The sequence below is a fragment of the Rhipicephalus microplus genome, chromosome 4 (assembly GCF_043290135.1).
Source record: "Rhipicephalus microplus isolate Deutch F79 chromosome 4, USDA_Rmic, whole genome shotgun sequence".
NCBI lineage: Eukaryota > Metazoa > Arthropoda > Arachnida > Ixodida > Ixodidae > Rhipicephalus > Rhipicephalus microplus.
The window spans coordinates 41064377-41088909 of record NC_134703.1 but is presented as its reverse complement, the minus strand read 5'-3'; the positions used below and the strand labels follow the sequence as shown (position 1 = coordinate 41088909).

General features: G+C 43.7%; 1 protein-coding gene across 1 annotated transcript; it reads right to left on the bottom strand.

The window, feature by feature from the left end:
* Positions 1-1343: 1343 nt before the first annotated feature.
* On the bottom strand, positions 1344-20272 carry SIFa (neuropeptide SIFamide). The gene is made up of 4 exons (XM_037422795.2): positions 20223-20272; positions 12997-13159; positions 11138-11259; positions 1344-1516 (listed from the first exon to the last, which is right to left on the bottom strand). The coding sequence occupies exons 2-3, from the start codon at positions 13121-13123 to the stop codon at positions 11162-11164; spliced, it is 225 nt and encodes a 74-aa protein (XP_037278692.1). The 5' UTR covers positions 13124-13159; positions 20223-20272; the 3' UTR covers positions 1344-1516; positions 11138-11161.
* Between the last annotated feature and the right edge of the window lie 4261 nt (positions 20273-24533).

Here is a 24533-nt window from a genome sequence, read left to right as displayed (position 1 = left end):
GTCGACGATATCTGTCTTCCGAGAAGCAGCTGCTCAAGTGCGCAGTGTTGTTGAGACTTGTCACCCCGTTCTGGAGTGGCTTCCCGTTCTTGACGCTTGTGTGTGTTTGCCTGACTTCTGATGAAGTATATTGTGTGTACTTTACTGATAATGATTTCATGCATTAAAGAAAAGAAAACCTGGCATGGCTCAGCGGCAGAATATCTGATTGCCACGCGGAATGCTGGGGTTCGATTCTAGCTGGCACCCTGACTTTAATTAATGTTTATTCTCTGATTTCGTCCGGTCAAGGCTTTCGATGTCAGTCTTTTTTCTTAATGTTTTACGCTAAAGTCGCATATGTAATTTATCACCATTTCTGGTTGATATATAAACCGTCAATCCCTTTTGTCACATACCCGCATTCCTGTAGCACATTCCCGACCGTGTTATGCGGGTATGTGCCACGCGTGTTGGGCGGAAAGCGTTTGACGACGCAAGCGACGGGATTGTGCCATGTTATGACTATAGCGAGTCGTCAAGCCATCTTATCCCCTCCCGTACTGATTCTGGTTTACCTCAGGTTAAAGATATGATTAGATAGATAGATAGATAGATAGATAGATAGATAGATAGATAGATAGATAGATAGATAGATAGATAGATAGATAGATAGATAGATAGATAGATAGATAGATAGATAGATAGATAGATAGATAGATAGATAGATAGATAGATAGATAGATAGATAGATAGATAGAAAGCAGTACGCAAAGAAATTCTTCACGTTTCAGAACTAACTCGCGCAATTATGTGTGACTTTTTCTGGTGACGTAAGGTAAACTAGCGCAATAAAAGAACACCGCGACACGTGTGAAGCACCAGGGAAACATTGATTTCAACCTTTTATTGAAGGAGGTCTCGGATGAAAAACCTGGCTTCTATCTATAGTGTCGCCCCGTCATGTGTGTGTGTGTGTGTGTGTGTGTGTGTGTGTGTGTGTGTGTGTGTGTGTGTGTGTGTGTGTGTGTGTGTGTGTGTGTGTGTGTGTGTGTGTGTGTGTGTGTGTGTGTGTGTGTGTGTGTGTGTGTGTGTGTGTGTGTGTGTGTGTGTGTGTGTGTGTGTGTGTGTGTGTGTGTGTGTGTGTGTGTGTGTGTGTGTGTGTGTGTGTGTGTGTGTGTGTGCGTGCGCGAGTCATTTCAAAATATTTCTTTTTTTCTGCAGAGTATTCCATCACGTTTTCTTTTGTTATGCTTTCCTTGGTTAGTACGATGACAATTTAGAGAAGGTGCGGTGTCTTGTTTGTATATAACGTCAATATTGCAGTCGAGCTAGTAATTGAGGATATCTAGATGCCACGACGCTGCTTGAACAAATCATGCCTTTATTTCATTCTACTCTACAATGTGCAGGCGACCAGACGCACATTGTGCGGTGATGTCTGCGTATCCTTTACGTCAGATTGTCGGAGCTTCCTTCAGTAGTTCCGGATGGAGGTATTGGTTTCGGCTTCTGCGTTGTCAAGAAACGCGTCCAGCTGCAAGAAAGCGAAAGGTGGCTTAGTCACAGAGTGCGCACCTGTCCGACTCAAAAAGTTCAGCTAGGCTTCGTAACTAAGGAAACAATCGGTGCGAAATTGAATTTTTCTGTGATTCTGTAAGCTGCAGAAGGATTGGCATGAGTGGATAAAGTGGGATTTTCCTCTTGAAATGCATCCGAAGGTCCAAGATTTTTTGTTTTCGTATAAAATGCAAGATGCTTTTTGTTTGCTAGTCATACATTGAAAACTTCGGTGGCAAAAGCTGTTGGCTGTCTTGAAAAACATTGAACTAAACATAAAAGAGTGTTTTTTGAAAACACAAATGATAAGAAAACTACGAAACTTCCTTAAATAATATCTATGTGTCAAGAAGATCAGACTCAGAAATAGAGGTGGCTTGAATTGTAAGGGAGCAAGTGTGAGCAAATAAAAAAAACAAGTACAAACTTTACAGTTCACACGAACTCATCAAGTGGTTGGTCCACGAGAAAATCCTGCCGAGGTTTTCCACAGCCAATGCTTCCACGCAGAGGCCAAACCAGTGTCCGAGAATTTTCAGCACAAGTGAAGAAAGCCTGACAACAAAGCGTAGAAACGCCCTTAAAGAATCCTTTTTGTGGAGGTCTTCCTCTGCGTATTCAAAAGTATGATGCTCCACAAATGCATCCATGGTCTCATATTGCGTGCACTGAGATGACGTTTTGGAATGCAAGAAGGGCCTTGTAATCGCGGTCGAATTGTGCCAAGCATGGTAGCATTTGAAACAGTAGAACGAAGCAAAGCAATAATGCTGCAGACTCATTAAAACTTCACCAGCCGCCGAACTGATGCTGCAGATATCAAACTTGTACTGCAGATGTGAATGCAGGAGCACTAGTATACTGAGTTTTTATAGTCATGTTAAAGAAATCCAGGCCATCAGAACTGCTTGAAATTAGCCCCGCCTAAGCACGTCACACTCAGAGTCTCAATATGTAACCTTCGGCGAGCAAAAAAAAAACACAGAATTGACTATAAATATTTATTTACCTGTCTTTATGTTATATTGCTACCGTGTGCGAGTGCTTGTCGGTTCAAGTTATTACAGAATGTGATGGGCTGCACAGTTTTTATTTATCTGATACATGACCACCCACTTGCTTCTGCTTTCTATAGTACCACCAACTTCTTTTTAACCAAAAAGTATCTTATAGTGCAGCAAAACGGAGAGGCGATCGAGTTGGTACTGATCCATAACAACGTAAATGTGGCGCGAAAAAAACACGGACAAGAAAGGGTACACCACAAGCACTTGTGGTGTACCTTTTCTTGTGGTGGCCCTTTCTTGTCCGTGTTTTTTCGTGCTATATTGACGTTGTTAAGTATCTTATGCCCGGGCCCACCTAGATTTCAGATGAATTTCCGTCACGGACATGACGTTGAACAAGTGTAAGAGATCAGGTGGCAACAAAGAAAGTTTTGTTCACGGGAGTCAGACCAACGACCACTCGTTTCACAACAAGGTGGATTCTGTGCACTCAATCCACGGTGCTATGGTTCTACTCTGGTGGCTTTGCAGCACACCTTTTATATATCTCACGTTCCTCTCACAGTGCTCTTGATTGGTGCGATGGTGTTACCGTCTGGACGGGACAAAGGAAAGCAATGCATCATGACCATGATCCGCGTGATTACGTCTTCCAACGAGTCGTCGAAATTTTGTCAATGTCTTGATGCACCGCGACGTGGGCACCTTGTACAAGCATTGGAGTCACTGATAGCAACCGTCCATACCAAAAATAGCCCTGCGACTTGGGCCTGCCTTGCGTGGCTGTAACGCCCCGTAACCCGCTTACGCTAGCCCCGAAAAAAATAATGCGACCTGGCTACAGAAGACACACCATGAAGCAAACGACGCACACTTTTTCCTTCTAGTCCCGCCATGGTTCAACATGTTTTTTTTTTCTTTTAGAGTGCCGCGAGATAATGAACTTATTCCGAAGTCTGAGTTGAATCAGTGGCGCTCTTCTGGCTGTCACACCACAGATAGGGGAGAAGCTTTTTAGAGCCTGTAACCTTGTCGTCATCCACATCCGTTACGAGGAGATTCGTGGATGTGAGACAAACACACAATAACGGTTTCCAATAGAATAACAACAATCATAATTGTGAGGGATCATATAAAACACGTACAAGCACAAACCCTTTATATTAGTAGGTGACTTCAACAAAGACATTATGGACTTCAGGAATTAGCTTCACCCACTCATCATCATTCACTTCTTCAAGATGCGTAGATTTTTTTTCTGGGGCTTTCTTTAATCACTGATCATGAACGTTATTCATCAGGATGTAGATGTACCACTAAGCGTCAACGTGGGCGAATCCACGTTAAATAGTGCTATAGCTGCCAAACACCAATAAACTTTGCTCAAGTTGTGTTATATCAATGTATATAGTGAGCATTCAACGTCTTCTGCAAAGACACGTTTCGCTGTCATGGTATACCGATTCCTAAGACAGAGGAATCAACTATGTTTTTTTTTCTTTGCATACGCAAGTTTTTTTTTTCTTTCTTTTTTATATTATCTACGCATGTTTTGTTTTTTTCTACAACAGGAGTCACAGACTCACCAGAGCTAGCGGGTCACAGTCCCAAAACTTAGTCCCACCAGAGTCGGGGCAGCCAACATGGTCGGAGCGGGAGGAGGACGCGGGGAGAGCTTGAACAAAATGTCACCTAGCTATGCCTTTTGAAACAACGCATTTGCCGTATCCCTCATATGGGTCATTTCATAAGGGGACATGAAGTTTTGAAAAACTGATCAATACAGATTTCCGCAATGGTTTCTCAAGTACAAAGCTTTCGTTCTACTGTGACGTCTGAACCTTTAATGGTGGCACGAGGGGCCTCGCAAAAAAAAAAAAATTCTCAGACCAGTGACGCGTCTTTGTAGCTTACCCGAACAAAGCGCTGTTTATTGCAATAGGCGAGGAAATAATTCGAGCTCTAGTTAGCAAACAGCCAAAACACTATTCTCTGTAAAGCCGGCGACCACGGGATTGAGACCTCCCTCTGACCTACAACATGGTTCCTTAGCCACCGTCTAGGTGCCCTTTTTGATCTCTAACTTTAAGCTGCAGTTGCGACCACCCAATCATCTATAAAAAGAAGTTCACATAGAAACAAGAAGTAACGTTCTGTTACATTCTTTGTCAATTTTTCAAACCTCAACCAGTATTTACGACAGTGAACTCGAATAATTTTTTTGCTTACTATAGTCACTGTGAGACACTGCTGTATCACGCACCAACAACTCTGTGCTTATTTCGGCGCATTTACGGAGTTACACATTAGCAAGAACCTGGCTGAGATCAAATGTGGGCAATCTGACTTTCATGGTGGCCTGTCGCGCATGCTTGTTTTTTTTTTTTTTTAGGGAGGGGATGGAGTATTTTGTTTTATTCTCGCCTTCCTTACTTCCTCCTGCTTTTGTGTGGGAAAAACCTCAGTGCGCTTCCGTTTTTACCTCTTCGCACGTCACCGCCATGGCGTGCTTCTTTACCAGTGACGTCATTCCCTCGACTGCAAGCCTTCTTCAGATGAGCGCGGTGCATCTTCGATCATTACTAAGAACGTTCATTCAGAAAATGCATAAATACGCAGCTCGGAAGATGTCGAACGGGTAAGTTTTCCCAACTACTTGAGAAAGTGAGCCTAGAAATAGTAACGTAATCAGAAAACTCGAAGGTTGGGGAAAAGTGGCACGCTCGACGTTTTTTTCTGCCATATTTTTCATTCTATTCACTTTTGCGCTGAATCCGTCATTTGTGCTTCCGACAGGTTTATCCGGAAATTACTACGTACGTGCAGATTTGTGAATGATTAAGATGAAAAAGGTGTAGAGACCTCTGGTTCGGCAGCTATCGGAAAAAAATGTGCCAGAAAAAATATCGGAAGTTTAAATGTTTCAAGATACCATGTGTTCCGCTCATCCTAACTGCGTGACCGAACGCTCCTGCGTACACTTTTCACAAGTTTTAATGTGTGTGTGATGGATAGATTTATGAATGAATGAATGAATGAATAGAAGAAGTGTATTGTAGTCCTTCTTAGCATAAAATGTCTGGCCACACAAATATTTGGTCAAATTGCTACTTGGAAATATTTCTGTGATGCCACATTGCACAACGTGTATCAGTGGCTATCTCTAGAAGATTATATATACTATTTTTGTAATGCATAAAACTGCGTAATATTAAGAATATGTTTGAGGAACGGCCAAGGTACTTCAGGAAAGGTTCTCATTGAAACATTTTTATAGGTTGCCTCGTGATTTGGTGCAAAGCTACAAAGGAATACACATTCTTAGTAATTAAAGATGGAAATTTAAAACCTAAATGTAACTGAATGTGGCAACAGTAATAAAGAAAGTAAATGAAAACAGTCGCAGTGGCACTGTTTTGAAAATGCGGTGTTTGGTATCACTGATGAAATACACGTTTGTTTGTTTTGTTTTGTTTTGTTTTGTTTTTGCCATAAAGCGTTGTTTTTGAGCTCTCTATATTCTAGTTCCTTTTGCATTTGTGACACTCACAAACAAAAATAATGCTGTGCTCCCACAAATCTACCATTTCACGCTCTTCAAGACATAGACATCACTTACGCTCCTCTGGCGCGAGGCAACTCATTTTTCAAGGTCAGTTTACGAGTTTCAGGTATAAATGTCACCTATCAATTTTCAAGGTGAATTTCAAGGTCAGTTTCGAGGTCAGTTTCAAGGACATTTTAATTTTTTCATTAATTGAATCTGCACGTGCCTATTGTTTCTAAAATTGCTATTTCGTTTTCCTATTAAGACACTGAGATTAAAATATACAGAATGTAAAAATGTTGGTACAAATATTAGAGTACTATTATTTTTATATGTGTGCACAATACTTGTATCTTCTGGTGCTGCTTCTCTGTTAAAAATCACATGAATACACCGCAAACAGGAAGTAATATACTCCAAATGTAAAACGGCTTCTCAGTGCGCAATTTGTTTACTCTGCGCCAAGAACCGATATTTTTGGTGCTGCTGTTCAGTTCAGTTAGATTGTGGTGCTTCATTGCTGATCGCGCTGCGTTACAAGAACGACAGAGAAAGAGAGAACGAAGCTATTTATTCGGTATGGTAAGGATGGAAACGTGGAGAAACTGAAGATTGAAAGGGCTAAATGCTTTACATCATAGCGTGTCGCATGAAAACCGATACCACATGAGAAATATTTTCTTATGGACCACTCACTTCACCGCAATAGAGATGTTGTAGCTGTTAAGCAAAACTTCAAGGCAAAATTTGCTCATTTTTTTAACATGAAAGGGTTTTGTGCCGGGGCCCACCAAGACCTCCGTGACGTATTTTCATCACGGAAATGACGTCAAAATATACACGATCATAAGAGGAACATTCTGTTTACGGGAGTTGAACTTATGACTTCTCAGTCCACCACTAGAAATGCCAAGCACGCTATCCCCTTCGCCACGGTCACATACTTTGTAGGCTTTACAAACGCGCTTTTTTTTTATCGACCACTGTCTTCTCTCAGTGCACTAGCTAAAGTGAAGTAACGCATCGTAATCTTGAAGTTGTCGCTTCTATGCGTCCGTCCCATTTGGCGCGTTTTGAATACAAAAAAGGCAATTTAGTCGACGCATTAGCGCACTGTCAGGTGGTAACCTCACCCCCAGCGTCACCTTCGCTCATAGCATCCATCCATACCAAAAAATTTACACCATCTCTCGCTAAAGGAAACCATGTATAGATGTCAAGTAGCAGGTGCTAACGCTCACACTGGCGGTGACATTGACGCTGGTGCCCTTCGCGGGCGGCGTTGTGTTAAAGGGCGGCGTTGTGTTGGGGAGGCTCAAAGCACGCAGTGATGGGCCCGTGTTTCCTACTGGAACATGCCAATCGATGCTAATGATCAATGAGAGACAATACTCGGATTTGACACAGAGACCCGCTTTACGTTTTTAGTTAACGCGCATGCTGCGATTTTTCTTTCTTAATTTTTGTTCTTCTTCTTCTTCTTCTTCTTCTTCTTCTTCTTCTTCTTCTTCTTCTTCTTCTTCTTCTTCTTCTTCTTCTTCTTCTTCTTCTTCTTCTTCTTCTTCTTCTTCTTCTTCTTCTTCAAAAACGCACAAGAAAAATCTCCCACCGGCAGTACTTTGAAGGTCAGAATCCAGTGTCTATATATACGGGATGGCCAGTGAATGGCTGTGCAGCGCGAGCAGTTGGTTTTTTCAGTCGAGAAACTCGCTAGCAGACGCTGCCTGAGTCGGCGTTGTGAGGCGAGAGAAAGGGGCAACTTAGCAGAGAAGGGGTGAGAGACCGCGTATGGTTATTTGGGTGTACCCACCACAGGGAGGAATGCCTAGAGGAGAGAGAGAGGAGGGAACGAAAGACAGGAGAGAGAAAGAGAGAGTAGGGAACGTGCACGCGTAGTAAGGGTGGTCATGCCGCACACCGAATTGAGCTCCATCACAAGATATTTCGCATGTAAAAGAGCTCGGCGACACGCCAGGACTTCGCGTGACTAGCGTGGCCATAACTCTGCATTCCCAACTTGCGCTCACCCCGCCAGAGAGATATAAAGAACAAAAATGAAAGAAAACGAGGAGGGTTTACCATGGCTGAGCCTTGTAGGCAACTTTGCACTGGGGAGTGGGCAAGGGGAATAAAAGTTAGCGAGAGAGAGAAGAGGTGAAATGTCACTCATGCGAACGGCAGTTATGTGCTTATCATCACATACGGTTTACGGAGAAGACACGGCCCGCGTCATGTTTCTCTCTGTTCGGGAAGTGGTGGTAATACTTTAACATGCCGCGAGTAGACGACCTTAGCGCAAATTCGGTGTCCAATCAGGGACGCCCCTTCTGCCTGTCGCCCCACTTTATTAAGCTCTCACTGCACAGCTACTGAAAGCATCTATGAACACAAGAGTTTGTTTTATCATTGATCATAGACGTTAGTTGTCACAATGCAGATATACCACCAAGCGTCAATGTGTACGCATTGATTGATATGTAGGGTTTAACGTCCTAAAATCACCATATGATTATGAGAGATGCCGTAGTGGTGGGCTCCGGAAATTCGCACCACCTGGGGTTCTTTAACATGCACCCAAATTTAACCACACGGGCCTACAGCATTTTCGTCTCCATTGAAAATGCAGCCGCCGCAGCCGGGATTCGATCCCGTGGCCTGCGGGTCAGCAGCCGAGTACTTTAACCACTAGACCACCCCGGCAGGGCGTCAATGAGTGTGCATCCACTCGAAACTCTTATATCAATGTACAGTAGTCATTCGACTACTTCTGTAAGAACATGTCTCACTTTCATGTTACACTGATTCCTATGACAGAGATATTAACCATGTTTTCTCTGTTTTTTTGTTGTTGTTTTTTGTTTTCAGCGTGTTTGTGGTCAGGAGTGGCACACAAAAGGGGGGAGGGGAGTTGCAGCGATGGGTGGCTACCTTACAAAATTTTCCCCGCACTTCTTATCTTTCAAAATAGCTGACCCAGGGTAGGTGGTGTCCGCTTCTGGCACTTCCTCATTCCTCTCCCCCCGCTCCCTCCTCCAAGTGAAGTAATCCTGGCACCAACCCTGGATTTTCTTTTGCTAAAAAGCAGAATACTTACCGAGCTCATATCCATTGCTTTAATCTAACAAATTCGCTGCCCACTTGTTTATGAATCATGTGCTACGTGACGCCAGCTGGCAAAGAAAAGTGGCTAACACTCCCAGGTTTCCGTGCATATAAATACAGGAGAAAGTGAACGAGGTAATAACTACCACCGTAGGTAAATCAGCAAGAACATCGTGCACGTAATCTGAAGGTTTCAGATTTGGCCCCTGAGTGTGGCAAATTGTTTTTTCATCCACTTTATATCCTTCTCATCTACATCACAATTGCAACATTACACTCAAGACAGTACAAGGAACGTCCCCCGTATAGCTTCCTTGGCTTCCTAATCTTCTGGGCTTATTTATTATTTTATTTTTATTTATCAAATACTTCAGACATGTAATCCATGCAGGGAGGGCAAATAAAATGGTACAAAAGTGAACATGTCAAAAACAAAAAAAAAAGAAACAAGAACACTAATACATAAATAGAGTCAATACGTTTGGCGAAACGCTGTACAAACAAGTTAATATTAATCAGCATTTTGGTGTTGATTCGATTACGCAATTCCCTCCAGTTATTGTACGAGGGAAAAAAGAATTTTTAAATGTATTCGTTCTCGCGAAGTAGGGTATTAATGCATCTTGTCTACGGTGACGAGTGGTTCGGGTTAATATGGGGCGACAGATATACTGATGAGTCTATACTAGTTTAAACTAGTTTAAGAAACTCCATTCTGTGTTTCTGCCTTCTCATATCGAGTGGTTCATTGCGGTTAGCATTCATAAGTTCTGTGGGTGAATATTGTCTTGAGAATTTGTTAAATATAAATTTAACTGTCTTTCACTGCACTCGCTTGAGGTTATTGATATTAGTTTTTGTATACGGATCCCTAAGAATACATGCATATTCTACTTTGGATCTGATCAAGGTGTTATAGCATAGCAGTTTTACGTCGGAAGGTGCTTTTCTAAGTTTGTGCCTCAGGAGGCATAATTTTCTGAAGGCTGAAGAACAACTTTTACTGATGTGGTCATTCTGTGTTAACGTGCTCTTAAAGGTGACTCCTAGATACTTGTATTAAGATACTACATACAGGGGGGTTAAACCAAATTTACACGTATGAAGCAAAGGTGATTTCTTATGTGCCATTCGCATTAGTACGCTTTTGTATGTGTTTAGTGTCATTCCCCAGTGCATGCACCATTCAAAAATATTATTTAAACTATTATGTAAACTAATTTGATCATTGTTAGAATGAATGTCTTTAAAAAACACGCTATCACCGGCAAATAATTGAATCTGGACACCACCTTCAATCATAATAACAATATCGCTAATATATATAATAAAGAAAGAGAGTGCCGAGAACAATGGCCTGCGGCACACTTGATGTGACTGGAAGTGAGCCCGATTTTTCACCATTAATTTCCACGAATTGATGCCGGTTTGTTAGATATGCAGACACCCAATAAATTAACAGTCCTGGGATTCCTGCGTTTACAAGCTTCAGAATTATTTAATGTGAGGGACAGTGTCGAAAGGTTTTTGGAAGTCTAGAAAAATTATGTCAATTTGTCCGTTTTTGTCAAGAGTTGACGCAAAAAAAAAATGAACAGTGATCAGCTGTGTGACAGTCGAATGCCTTCTCCTAAACCCATGCTGAAAGTTAAAACAGAATGCATCTCCAAATGCGTAATTATGCTGTTTGCGATTATATGTTCAATAAGTTTGCAGCATGATGAGGTTAGAGAAAGAGGACGGTAATTTTCAACGATAAGACGATCTCCCTTCTTATGAATTGGTGCAATGCGGGCTGTCCTCCAGTCACTCGGTCGTACAAAACAACGACAGATGTAATGATAAACGTCGTACAAAACAATGCAAACGAGCCTTTAATGTTTCCCTCCTTCATTAATTCATTGAATAAGCTAGTCAGCGTAAAGAAGCTGCGTGTGCTCACCTGGCTGTTGAGGCAAAGGTCGTCCTACTGTGTACCATCCTGAGGAAGCGGGAACCACTGAGTACAGGTGTCCCAGACGGCTTCACACATTGCGTACTTGATGTCCGCATTGTTCATATCCCCTGGGTGCAAAAAACAAGAAGCTTCACTCAATACATATCACCTTGAACAATGGGCTATACAACACAGGTACCCGGTTATATGCACTATGAATCCGTCAAGGGATTCGTCTTTTTTTTTCTTATTAACTAAAAAATACACACTCTCGTGGTTACAATCAGTAATTATGTTTCAACCTAAAGGGACCGACACCTGGCCAGGACGTGTGATTAGAACCTGGCCGAAATGATACAACCATATATAGTGGTTATAGATTCGACAATATCATTTCGCTTTGTGAGTAAGACATATATGATTAAACCCTGGTTAAACGTGACCAAAAACCGACATGTTGCGCAGCCTAGCGAAATATTCTCAAAGCTGTGTAATGAAGTCGATCACTTCACCGTACGCAGTCACGTATGTGATGCGTAGCCTAATTAGTACTCAAAATTGAAATATCTGCGTGATTAATCATGCGCACGCTATCCTGTGCTGCTTACTGCGTAAAATGAGTTTCACGGTGAGAAACGGCGTTGTCTTCGTAGCATCCACTCGCCCCTGTCGAGTTCCCACGCATGCGCACAGCGTGCATGCATTCACAGTAAAGCAGCGTGCTCGAACAGGAACCACCCTCACGCTCACCGTTTCCAGCATGTGTTGTCACGTGCGTAATGACTTCTTAGTCGATGCAGATGGAAAAACTGAAATCGCAAATGTTTCGCGCTGTGTTCCACGTTATTCCTCCGTGATTGACACTCTGACCCGTAATTTTTCATTTGTATTAGAGGAAGTAGGTATCATAAAAATTGTCAATCACTTTAAGGATGGTGAAAAGAACTGAGAAACGCATTATAGGCGTGTTTTGTTTTCGTTGTGATGGCCGCGTAACCATTGTGATACTCCCGTGCTTTGTGCACTGCATTCAAAAATAGTTCAGAGACGAGATGATAAAAGTCAGCTGCTTCGCGCAATGCATGACACACTTTCGCACACTACGACACGTGACCGAATAAGCCACTTTGTAATTTGACAGGACTGTTTTGCAGAGCCCTAATAACTCTACGCACCTTGCTTATAGTAAATGCGTACAGTTGTTACGGCGAGAGCAAGAACTGCTGCTGCCGTGAGTGCGTTCCCGCGTAGAAACGTTCTGGCAGTGTTTAGCCTGATGCGGCGTGCAACATAGACGCTGTGTGCACCCAGTTGAACTAAGAGTACTTGTTGCATTAGGAGTTGATAAGTAGCTGCTATTTGTATTATACGGCTACCAATCATTTAACGAAAGCCCACGCGTCCTTTGTAATCGAGACTCGGGCTATTCGCTTCATTGCTCATTTTGAAATTTTTTTTTGTTATGCACACCGAAACTTGGAAAAGATGAAGATCTTGTCGAAGTTTTGTTGCCCTAAAGAAAAAAAAATTGATGAACGTCAACCAAGAGACCCAACTCGCCATCTTACTGCTCTATTTCTCCTTCAAATAACGAAAAGAGATTTAGTATAGGGTCTTTGGAGGTATCGGCATGTATCATTAGATACGTCGAACAGTCATTTCAGGTAACAGCTAAATGGCTTTTGTCCTCGAATAAGCGTTCAATGTTGCACACTGGGAGGCAATAACTAATATTAATCAAGCAATTTACTTTTTTTCTTTTATCTTACGTACGACCTAGAAAAGCGGTACAAGTAACTCTTACCCCGTGCTTTAACATCAGGTCACACAATTGAGCAAGAGGATAGAAACATGGCCCAGCTGACCTCTGGACCGCTTTCCAAAGATGCTGCCGTTGAAAGGCGGCTTGCGATAGGCGGCGCATGCCATGTTAGCCATCACCGCCAGCAACAACAGCGTGCCCAGCACTAGAAAGGCTCTCCACGACTGCATGGTGGCTCGCCTGGATGTTCTTTAGGTCGCACTGCACTAGAATCGGGAGCACAAGCATGTTTCCCGTACACACATTCAACGAGTCACACACATTCACACACAATGAGCACACACATTCAATGACGTCGGGATCAGCTGACGTAAGGTCATGCATGCAGCCTGCTGCACCTACGCGAAGCAAGAGTCAAGTAAAAAATGTGTTAGAGCAATTCAGTGCACACTTGCTCTTAATTGGTGTCTGCGCCCGCTCGCTCTACCAGCTGATATAGAGAGACAGAGTGGTGAAGTTTGAAACATTTGCTTTTTTTGTTGTTTTCAGTTCATGTTCAACTTTATAATTGCACTTCTAACCATGAAAGTGTTTCTAGGCGGTTGAAATTGCATCTAACTTTGACTTTTTAAAAAATACTTAGTAATAAAAAAAAGGTTTGTCCACGCGTGGTAACAAAAGCTTTGACTACAAAAGCCAAACAAAGCGTTCACAGACATCGAAGTCTACCCCAGCCGAACATAAGAATGTATACAGGCCAAACTTTGAGGAGTAAATTTTTTCATTTAATTACCCCTAGCTGCAATACGAACTGATTCCCTTCTTTATCTGCCACATCATGCGCTGTAGAAGAGAACTTTGGGGTAAAAATATTTTATTGATATGTGCGGTTTAACGTCCCCAAACCACCGTATGATTATGAGAGACGCCGTAGTGGAGGGCTCCGGAAATTTCGACCACCTGGGGTTTTTTAACGTGCATTCAAATCTGAGCACACGGGCCTACAACGTTTCCGCCTCCATCGAAAATTCGAACCCGCGACCTGTGGATCAGCAGCCGAGTACTTTAGCCACTAGACCACCGCGGTGGGGCCGGGGGTAATATATATATATATATATATATATATATATATATAAATAAGGGAAAGAAGTGTATACCTAAGGGCTCGTTTTTCCGTGTTTTAACACAAAATTAATGAGATATAACAGACAGTAATGCCAAGGAATGTACAGGGGAAGTTATTAAAACCAATGGAATGTAAATAAGAAGAAAGAAAAGTGGATGAAAAAATTACCAACTGTGAGCAGGAATCGAACCTATATATATATCCTGCGTCAAACATCGATAGCAGATAGTTTCATTTCTATTTTATTTCGCAATCCCCGCTTCTTCTGTCTCTCTTTCACATAGTCAAAGATTCAATCAAGGTGCTACCATCTGCTTATCCATCAGGAAAAAGATGACATGATTCAATTTCGAATAAGATACAAAGCGAAAAAAATACAATTTTCTAACTGTGCGAATATTCCACAGCAGTTTGAGCGCACTGTTCGTTCTTTGTTTCCCGTGAGTCGCCACCGCAGTCGACTAACACGAAAATATTTTTTCAACCCGGCTTGATGAAGACTCGAGCCAGTGTCGGCGCTTAGCGTTCCCTCAGAATTGAGCATGCAGTGGCTCGTTCTTTCTACGTCACTGCTCTTTGTCACAAATAGCGACGATTTCGCAGCTTATATAGTCCGATCAGTACGACCTCACATTCGCCGTTTCGCACCTTCAGCACGACTTCAAAAGCCACCGACATAATTATAAGTCATTAGTTATACTCTAATTTTTATATGAAAGGACCCCGCAACACATTTCCGTGTAATGGTGTCAACAGCAATTTTTTTTCTTTAAGAATCTTTCAAGCACGACTGGATTTACACAAATTTTTGCCACGCGCTTCAAGCACTTCCCTCTTTTGGTAGCAGCGAGGGTGCTGAAAGCTACGCAGGGAGAGGGATTACAGGAGGGCAAAAAGATGCGCCTCTTGATCAGTGCGAGTCATGATCTTAACCATTTTTTTATTTTTATTTGAACGTGCGACCTACTCTCAGTGTGATCACTGATCACGAGCAAGAGCGTGGGCACGTGGCGCTCTGCCGTGGCGGCCACAGTAACAAGGCAGCTCACGCCGCTCAAATCAGCCTACGTCCGTATAGGCATTGCATTTACGGTGCAGTAATTTGGATGTGTGACATCACTTGTAGAGAGAAGAAAGACAGAGATTTCCAGCTGACATTGATAATTATTTGTGAGTTCCAGGCCACTGGCTGCGCTATAATGTTTGGCTCGCATATTCTTAGAAGTATCGACTCCCGATCGGCAGCGTTTTTTGACCGCGCTGAAAAAGTGTTACAGGGCCTCTTCAAAAAAAGAAAACACTATGGTCCTATTAAACTTAGGCAAGAATTGGTCTTGTAGAACCTTTAGAAAAAGACAACGCGATTACCTGATTCATGATGAGAACAGCCTGACGCCTTATGTACCAGGCCATTTACAAAACTACTTCAATTACAAAACTCGATGAATTTCCTTTTTTCATCTGCTCGAAATATTTTCTGAAAGAAACGACTGTCGTTGCAGAAACATAGTGAATCTTTTCATACTTTCCAATTTTGTAGGCATATCTATAGTTGCTTTGAACGCACATATCTCCTACCAAAAACATGAGCCTAATTTGTTGCTTTGTAATAAAAAAAAATCGCAGCATATCCACGGAGTGGAAGATGATGAGTGGCCGAAGCTCCGGAGGTACAGTGGTAGACCATAAACCCTCTGTGAATTTTTCCCAGTCAATCATCGAAGACGTAAGAAACACGGTATATATACACAACGTAATTTTACTCGTTAATGGTAGCGAGACATGGCTTCCATTCCCCCTTCATTATAATTGCCTTATGGTCAATCAGGTGAAGTCTGCGTCGCTTATACTCGAAGCGCGCTGACTGCCGAGCAAAAGAGGAAGCGCACCAAGAGCGAATGCACTTTATAGCTGTGTCCCCTAGCAGTCGCCCATTACACTAGCACGCATCGGAGCGAGTGCATCTATCCAACGAGAGCGCAGACGCGCGTTCTAGTGGTATCCTATCAATTTGAAGCACGCGTCTCCTCCGCATCGGAGTGCAGTGAGCACCGCAGCGCTATCTAGGGAGAACTTCGAGTACTAGTGGTAGTTACGATGGACGACGAGGGACTAGCGTACATCCTAAAAACATTCGCCAAACATTCGCCCCTAAAGGAAACGTTCAGCTCTTTCTCATATATATGTGCAATTCCTTTCGTGCGTTCAGATATTCAAAATATTGACCATGCTCGTCAATGTTTCTATACGTAAGACCAGAAGTAGGTCTGTCATTAAGGTCTACGCGTTTGAAAGTCTGAGATATAGCACTAAGTGCTGATAGATGTCAAGAAAGAGAGAGAGAAATAAATAAAAGGAAGAGACAGGGAGGTTAACCTAGACGAACTGGTTCACTACCCTGTATGGGGGTGGGGAAAAGGGTCAGAAAGAGGATAGAAATAGAGAGATAAAAAATAAATTAGAAAAAAACACATGCGCACACATTCAGGGAGTTCCGATCACAGTCGTTTGGACAGGCCGGTTGAACGCAAGAAGTGAAGGAGCGCCTTCACAGCCTTCTTCTGCGACATAATGTCCTGTCGGCAGCGCAGGATTGTTTCTTCCGAAAGAGGCTGGTTGTCCAGTTCATCTAGTGCATTGCAGAGTGACTGTCTCTGCGAGCAGTATTGTGGGCATTCACACAGAATGTGCCAAGTTGTTTCATCACTGCCACAATGGTCGCATGCAGCAGTGTCAGCCATTTCTATGCGGAACGCGTACACGTTGGCAAATGCGACGGCCAACCATAATCTGCACAGCATAGTAGCGTCTCGTCGGCGTAATTCCGGATGAATTCGAAGACTAAGAGTTGGGTCCAAAGTACCTAACCATGCATGGATGAAAAGTGACTCGTTCCATTGTGACGAGGTGCGCTTGCGAGCAAGCATGCGGAGTTTCCGTGCAGCGTCAGTTCTGGAAAGCGGAATTGGTATTTCGTCGCTTTCAGTATGGGCAGAACGGGCAGGTCGATCAGCCCGTTCATTGCCAATTATTCCACAATGAGTTGGGAGCCATTAAAAGGCTATTTCATGTCCTTCCTCAATGAGCTGGTGAGTCTTTTCTGCAATCTCAAATACCAGCTGTTCGTACGGGCCGTGGCGTAAAGGTGATAGAAAGGATTGCAGTGCCGCCTTTGAGTCACTGAAAATTGTCCATTTTTGTGGCTGTTGGTCGTCGATGCATTGCAATACGGCACGAAGAGCTGTGAGCTCTGCTCCCGTTGATGTCGTAAGGTGGGAGGTCTTGAATTTTCTTGTCGTGTCTTTTATCAATATAACAAATGATGCCATTGAGCTCTTCTGTAAAACAGAGCTGTCGGTGTATACGTGTATACAGCCTTGATACGTCTCGTATAACAAGAGCAGAGCAACCTGTCTAAGAGCAGGTGACGACATATCTGCTTTTTTCTGGATGCCAGGTATAATTATCCTGATGTTAGCTTGAGTCAGGCACCAGGGAGGAGTCGAAGGCCTGGCGGCGGGTGTGAAGCATGTTGGCAAAGAATCGCGATATGTGGTGACCGTTTGGCAAAATGACGAACGTGGTCTGTCTGCTGGTAAAGAGGCTAGGTGGTGGCAGGGTGTCCAAGCAATGTGTCTTATATGTGCCCTGAGTGCCTCAACATCGATATGTGTCTGGATGAGGTGGTCACCGGTGATAGCTATAGTAGCCATTGTCGACGCACTACGAGGCAAGCCGAGGCAAATCCGGAGTGCCTGGGACTGAACACTCCGTAGCGTTCGAAGGCTTGTTTTGCTTGCATTGGTCAATGCCGGTAAACTTTACCGCATAAAACCGAGAAAAAGTACTCTGTACAGCTGTAGCATTGCCCTGGGAAACATTCCCCAAGTCTTCACTGCAAAGAACTTCAGTATATTACAGATGTCCATTAACTGTTTCTTCATGTACAAAACGTGATCGTTCCATGAGAGATTCCTGTCAATTATGACGCCCAAAAACTTGTGCGATCGAACGTATGGTAGAGTTTGACCATTGATGCTTATAGTGTACTTAGCCATAGGCTTTCGTGTAAAAAGCTACGAGGGCGCATTTCCCGAAAGAAATTTCCAAGCCTCGATTTCATAGGTAGCGTAATGTTTCAGTGGCAGCTTTTTTAATTCTCCCTCGTAACTGCAGGCGTGTTACAGCCGATGCCCAAACGCAGATATCATCTGCGTACATTGATAGCCTGACCGTGCTTGGCAGATGCTCAGTGAGAGCAATTAACGTAAGATTGAACAGCACAGGGCTGAGTACGCCACCCTGGGGGACGCCACGGTGGCTGTAATGTGGAGAGGTTGGACCGTCTTCAGTGCTGACAAAGAAGGATCGCATTGACAAATAACTACGTATCTAGCGATACATCCGACCACCTAGTCCTATATATTCGAGAGTGGTGAGAACAGCTTCATGCGTAACGTTGATAGATGTCAAAAATACCAAAGCACCAGTTACGAAGTGGTGTACACAATTTATCAACTACTTGGGCAGTTAGCGGTGCATAGGAAGTGAATTTAGGCTCGTCTGAAATCATCAGACGTGATAATAACCATCCGCTAAAAGACGACTCTGAAATCTGCTGTCTTCTGCACAGAAAATTAAAGAAAAAAAGACATTCGCCTTCTACGTATAACAACACGCATGCTGCAGAAACGGGGACTTCTTACATTAGCGTTAGTGGTATACGAGCTTTCGTTCCTATAATCGGAAAGATTTCTTCTGGGTGCGTCAACGAATATGTACTCAAAGGAGTCACCTAATGTGTTCTTTGAGGATTACAAAGGGAAGCATGCGAGTTATGTGTGCAGGCAAAACAGAGAATATAAATGGAGCTAAGGAACGTATACGTAATGAACAGATGGTGCGCACATGCTACCATGCATAATTCATTCGTTTGTCACCTGGAAATCTCTTAGGCTAGAGAACTTCTGATAGAAGTCGGCGTAATGTGGACATGTGTTGGCAGTGGTGCATTAGGAAAGTCATTCTCACTGCCCTTCTTATGAATCTCCTTAGCACGCATTCGTACCGCAACAGCAACATCGAACATCAATCACTAAAAGCAACATCGAAACCTCCGTACACTTATGGAGAGACTTCACGCATATTTATGCTTTGACTTCATCAACTGATATAGCTCAGCAGCCGCTGTGGTGATCACGTTGTTGTATTTATTTAAATATGATTCAGCTTACAGCCCATATAAGCAGATGCATGAACTATCAGGAAAGGCCTATTGTGCCCTGGAATACGCGCACGAGGTTATCTTCCAGTGGCTCTCGGGCCATCGAGGTATCTTTAATAATGATCTCGCTGGCAAAGCTATTCCTATATAAATCCATAGACGAGCAGGCAAGCTGTTTCAATACAACTGGCAACAACAGGCCTACAAATAAACTGTGTGCTTGTCCGCACAGTGGCTTAAGGTATGGATATCTCGAAGAGATATTGGTTGACCCCTGTATATGCTTATCTATATTTATAACCACTAGTGTAAACTAGCGTCTGCTAAGAGAATAGAAGGGTGTTCTGTGGGTTAAGGCTTTATGTGGTATTACAAGTGCATATTTTGTTCTGTCTTGAAATGGCCAATGCGCCAATGTGCGTTGTCCATTGGGCAATCAAGCATACCTTCTGCATCAGTCTCGATACTATACATACATCCGGCCAATCTCTTTGTACACCATGCTATGCCGACCGGATGCCAGTATAACATTTCTTGAACAACGTGTCTCTGGGTCCTTACCAGAATCGTGCGTAGAACGAAAAGCTGTGGCTTCATATAGACGTGATCGTTACATTCTACAGCTGAGAGTTTCAGTGCGCCTTCTTGCTATTTCTTTTGACACAGCTACTTCTAATTGTTTATGGTTTTAACTTCGGCAAGCAGCTCACGCCCGTGGTCAGCTTTCCATTCATTGAAGACACATGCCCTGACTGTAAGCCTGATGACATTAAAAACATACAATAAACGTTCATCGTGTTATCTTGTTCATCGTTGGAATACTCTAAACCCATTACCAACGGATGCGTCGCACTAAATTGTCCAAATGTGCGCAGTTCTGTTACAGTAGTAATTAAAAATTCGAAAGCATGCAGTTCACTTCCTTTCAAAGCGTTCCGGAAACACTTCCCGTACTCCAGGAGCAACCATGAACACTCACCAGACTCTGTAGACTCTTGTCTTCCGGGGAACTCTGAGTCGAACGAAAGTGCCCGGGCCCGCGTCGGGCGGCGGCTCTTATAGGGTGCGCGTGGGTGCCATCGTGGGGGAGGAGCCGGCGCCGCTGGGGGAAGCACAGCCCGGAGGCCCGCGAATTAGGGAAGCCGGCCAGCGCGCCGGGCCACTCGGGACGGCAGGCGACAATTTGCGATGCAGTAGCAGCGGATTGAGCGACGGCAGCAAACAGCGTGCCAAGGGCTCAAGGAGGGCTGCCCGTTCATTAGGCGCGCGCTGCCTCAAGACCGCCCTTGGTCCGGCAATGAAGTGGCGCTTGACGCCTTTTCTCCGTAGCCGTGGCACAGACGCACAAACACTTCACCCCTGGGGGCCACCGTGGGAATTCGGAAACTGATTTGTCGGTCCGAGCACGCGCTCGCTTGCCAACAGGGAAAGTGTCTAGCCACGCGGCCGGCCGACTACAAATAGGGGCGCGGCCAATCCAATAGAGCAGCCGGCAGCCGGAATAAAGAAGGATCTTCATCGGATTAAGGCCCACAATTACGTGACACTTAGCCCACGCTACAGTGGGCGTCCCTACGTAGCCTTTCGCTCGGTATAGTTGCGTGGCGACGTTTCCTGAAGCAGTGGACGTGACTTCCCGACCAGAAGGCCCATTTCGTATGGCCCTTTTGTTACGAGCACCAACTATCGCCACCGGCGCCCCGGTGCGGGACTCATCGCGTCGGCCTGCGTTACGTCAACACGGCTTATTGCTTTCCTTGGACGACAGAATATGCATTGGAGTTGGGTGCAGAAGTGATTTGCGAGAGGGTAGAGTGATTACGGATCTCCAAGATAAGTGGCCCGGGCTTTAAGAAGCATCGCAGTGTCATTTGGATACCAACTGCAGCTCCGGCAAAGCGCTATCAGAATTCTACCATTCTACCAATCTTCTGTCACTGCATCGGATCTTCCCAGCTACTTCTACATCTTGTACAATACCTGGCTGTGGAAACAGAATGACGTTTATTTCATTTTTTGCTTCACGATTAGGACTTCGCCACGTTCACTTACGGTCAGCCCGTTTTCTGAAGAAGGTATTCAAGATCCATAAGTTATTACTTTCTGCAAACGCTGCTAATAACTCCCCTTTGGAATTTCTAGAGTCGATGCCATACACCTCCATCGCATGATCACCGGCCTGTTTCTTGCCTACCTTGGCATTAAAGCCGCCAATCAGTATAGTGTACGGATTTTTATTTTATTTATTGATGATTCAACGTCTTCTCAGAAGCGTTCCATCAAATGATCATCATGGCTCGATGTAAGTGCATAGGCCTGTACCATCTTCATCTTGTGCCTTTTGCTAATGATGATGATGATGATGATGATGATGATGCTCCTTGAATCATTGGCACCTACCCACTCTGGGAGATCAGCAATGAGTCGGGCAGATCATGCATACTGAATTTATGATTAATATTTAGTAAGAGCTAAAATAGTTTTGAGATGACTTTTTTAATGTAACGGTAATTATGAATAATTGTAATTTTAAGTCGCACTATTTTGCGTAATCTCACAGAGACTGAAGATTTTGTTACTAGGAAGGCTGAATAAAAAATTGTTAGCAGTTGATACACCTACCCAATTTATTCGAGTCACATATTAACTTTGTGACAGCTTTGAAAATATTCCTGTCCGAGTGCCCCAGCGCAAAGGCTCGAAATGATAGCAGAATGGCCGACGTAACCAATAGACCACATTGCCGCAATATAGTTTCGATACGTTTTCTGTGTGAGGTAAAACGTCGGCAGCTTAACAACACAATTATGATATCCAGGTTAACTTCTTTAGCACGCACAAAAAAAAACTAGACAAGAAAGAGACAGACAAGCGCTAACTCGCAATAATTTATTGTTGAATTTTTGAAGGGGTGGTACATCTGATACCAGTAACCTTTGAAAATGTATACATAGGACAAACTGGCCGCTACATCAATACACGAATAAAAGAGCATGCCAAGTCACCAGGAAAAGGTACATTTTCACACTTGTCAGATCATTGTAAATCACGCCATTTTGATCCCGTGTTTCGCGATACACATATTTTGCTCTCACATAGAGATAAACTAACACGTATACTGGCAGAAGCCTTTCATATAAATAGGTGTAAAACAAATTTATCAGTGTACCATCGGTTAACAGATAGAGAGTATAGTTTATTTTATTTTATTTAGCCATGTCTTTGCATGTTTGCCTGTCCCATGACTTGCACATGCGCTGAGTTGTTTTCCAGGTCTTCATATGTTTTTTTTTTTCAAAAATAAATTAGCTGTGAGAAAAGGCATACATAAGTTATTCTAAGGACCGCAGCGTTTATCGCTCAGCGCTGACCACGCAACGCTTGCACGAAAAGGGAAGTGTTTTCAACGCTTTGCTAAGACGACATGGTGGTGGCACCTAACCGTCGCCTTGCTTTCTACACCATACCACTTTTGAGACAGGTGCGCGCCCGTGCAGGGCCACACGCTTCGTTTTCCAAGAAAACTGCCATATGGCGCTCTTGTCTCTCGTGTGACGTGACTTGATACGCTCGTTCGCCTCCACTGCACGCTTTAGGCACTCTAACGCACTGACTCCATAATACCATTCACCTATTTTCTTGCGCAGAACATCAAATAAACGTTTTGTTCAATCTTTCCAGACGCAGGACTATCATCTTTCGACGACATTTGCAGATTAACATGCAAATACGGGGATAATGTTTTTGAACAACTCCTTCATCACGCGTTTTAAGTAAATATGCGATTGGGAATAGTCCAGCATCTGCATTCGAACTGAATTTAGTCATTGCATACTATAGGCTGCTGCGCTATCCCTAAGTAGGGTGTTCCGGTGCACTTTACTGTTACTGTAGATTACCGCCTGACCAGCTCTCATTCCTCTATTTCACGTGATTTGTACTTCACCTGGCTTTTTCTGAACTGTTTGAAACTCAATATTTCTATTGTGAGAAAAAAAAACGGCACAGCTTAGAACTTCTGACCTTGCGAGCTTAGGCCAGCTTAGTGCTCTGAATGACCTCCCGTCTCACGTGGTTATTCTCTCCTATAACTTATTCCTGTCTCTCTCAATTTTGACATTGCGGCCTTCAAATTGCCCGCACTGTCGAAGTCTTACTGGTTTCGAGGGTTAGCACTGCTACTTCGGCGTTTATTGTCATCTGTCGAGGTGCGCGCTCCTTTTGTGGGAACTAATCGGTTACTTCTTTGTGACTGTTACGTTGAGTATATACGTCGCGGGCGGTTAACTGGAAACGCTTCTAACCACTAAATAGACTGGCGCTTCCTTACAGGCTGTATCGTATGCCTCCTAAATCGCTTAGCACAATAAGATGGTTTCGCAAAAATCCTGAATCAGCTCGGGTTGTATTTTTGTTAATGCAGCCCGATCACGCACAGAAATTTCTAATAGATCTCCCAGCTGACCGTAAGTACGTAAGAAATAATTTGAATCCTGGAGCATCCTAGAAAGTCGAAGAGAAGAATGTGTACGATTTATAAAACAATTGCGAGACCTGTCACGGCTTCGCGTCTGTCATTACGCTGGGAATATATACGCTACGGCTTGTGCTCGTGGGGTCGTTTGATATGGCTCGGAGTGTGAATACTAAAGCCTCCATATCACTCTAAAACGATCATTCGAATGTACTGTTATTCAAAGCAGTCATACAACATTAGACGCGGCAGCCGGTCATACAAAACGTGGCACTATAAAATCCTAACCACAGGCCTGCGCAAATGATCACTGTTTACGGACTCGCGGAGGTGACATGGACACAGAAAAGGGGAAATATTCATTGTTGATTCTTGAGTTCATACACATTTATAGAACTCTTGATTAAAAAAAGAAAAGGCTGGTGCCAAGTTTTCATCAGGCCCCGCAGCGGTGGTCTAGTGGCTGAGGTACTCGGCTGCTGATCCGCAGGTCGCGGTATCAGATCCCGGCTGCGGCGGCTGCATTTTCGATGGAGGCGGAAATGCTGTAGGCCCGTGTGCTCAGATTTGGGTGAACGTTAAAGAACCCCAGGTAATCGAAATTTCAGGAGCCCACCACTACGGTGTCTCTTATAATCATATGGTCGTTTTCGGACGTTAAACCCCACATATCAATCAATCAACTCTTCATCAGCTAAACATAAGAGATCAGATTATAAAAGAGTGCGCGTCCTCGGCTCCCTCTAGTCTGTATGTATGCGTGGTTTGCCATGACGACTACGTACCTACTAGCTCCGGCCGTTACCCTTCCAAGAC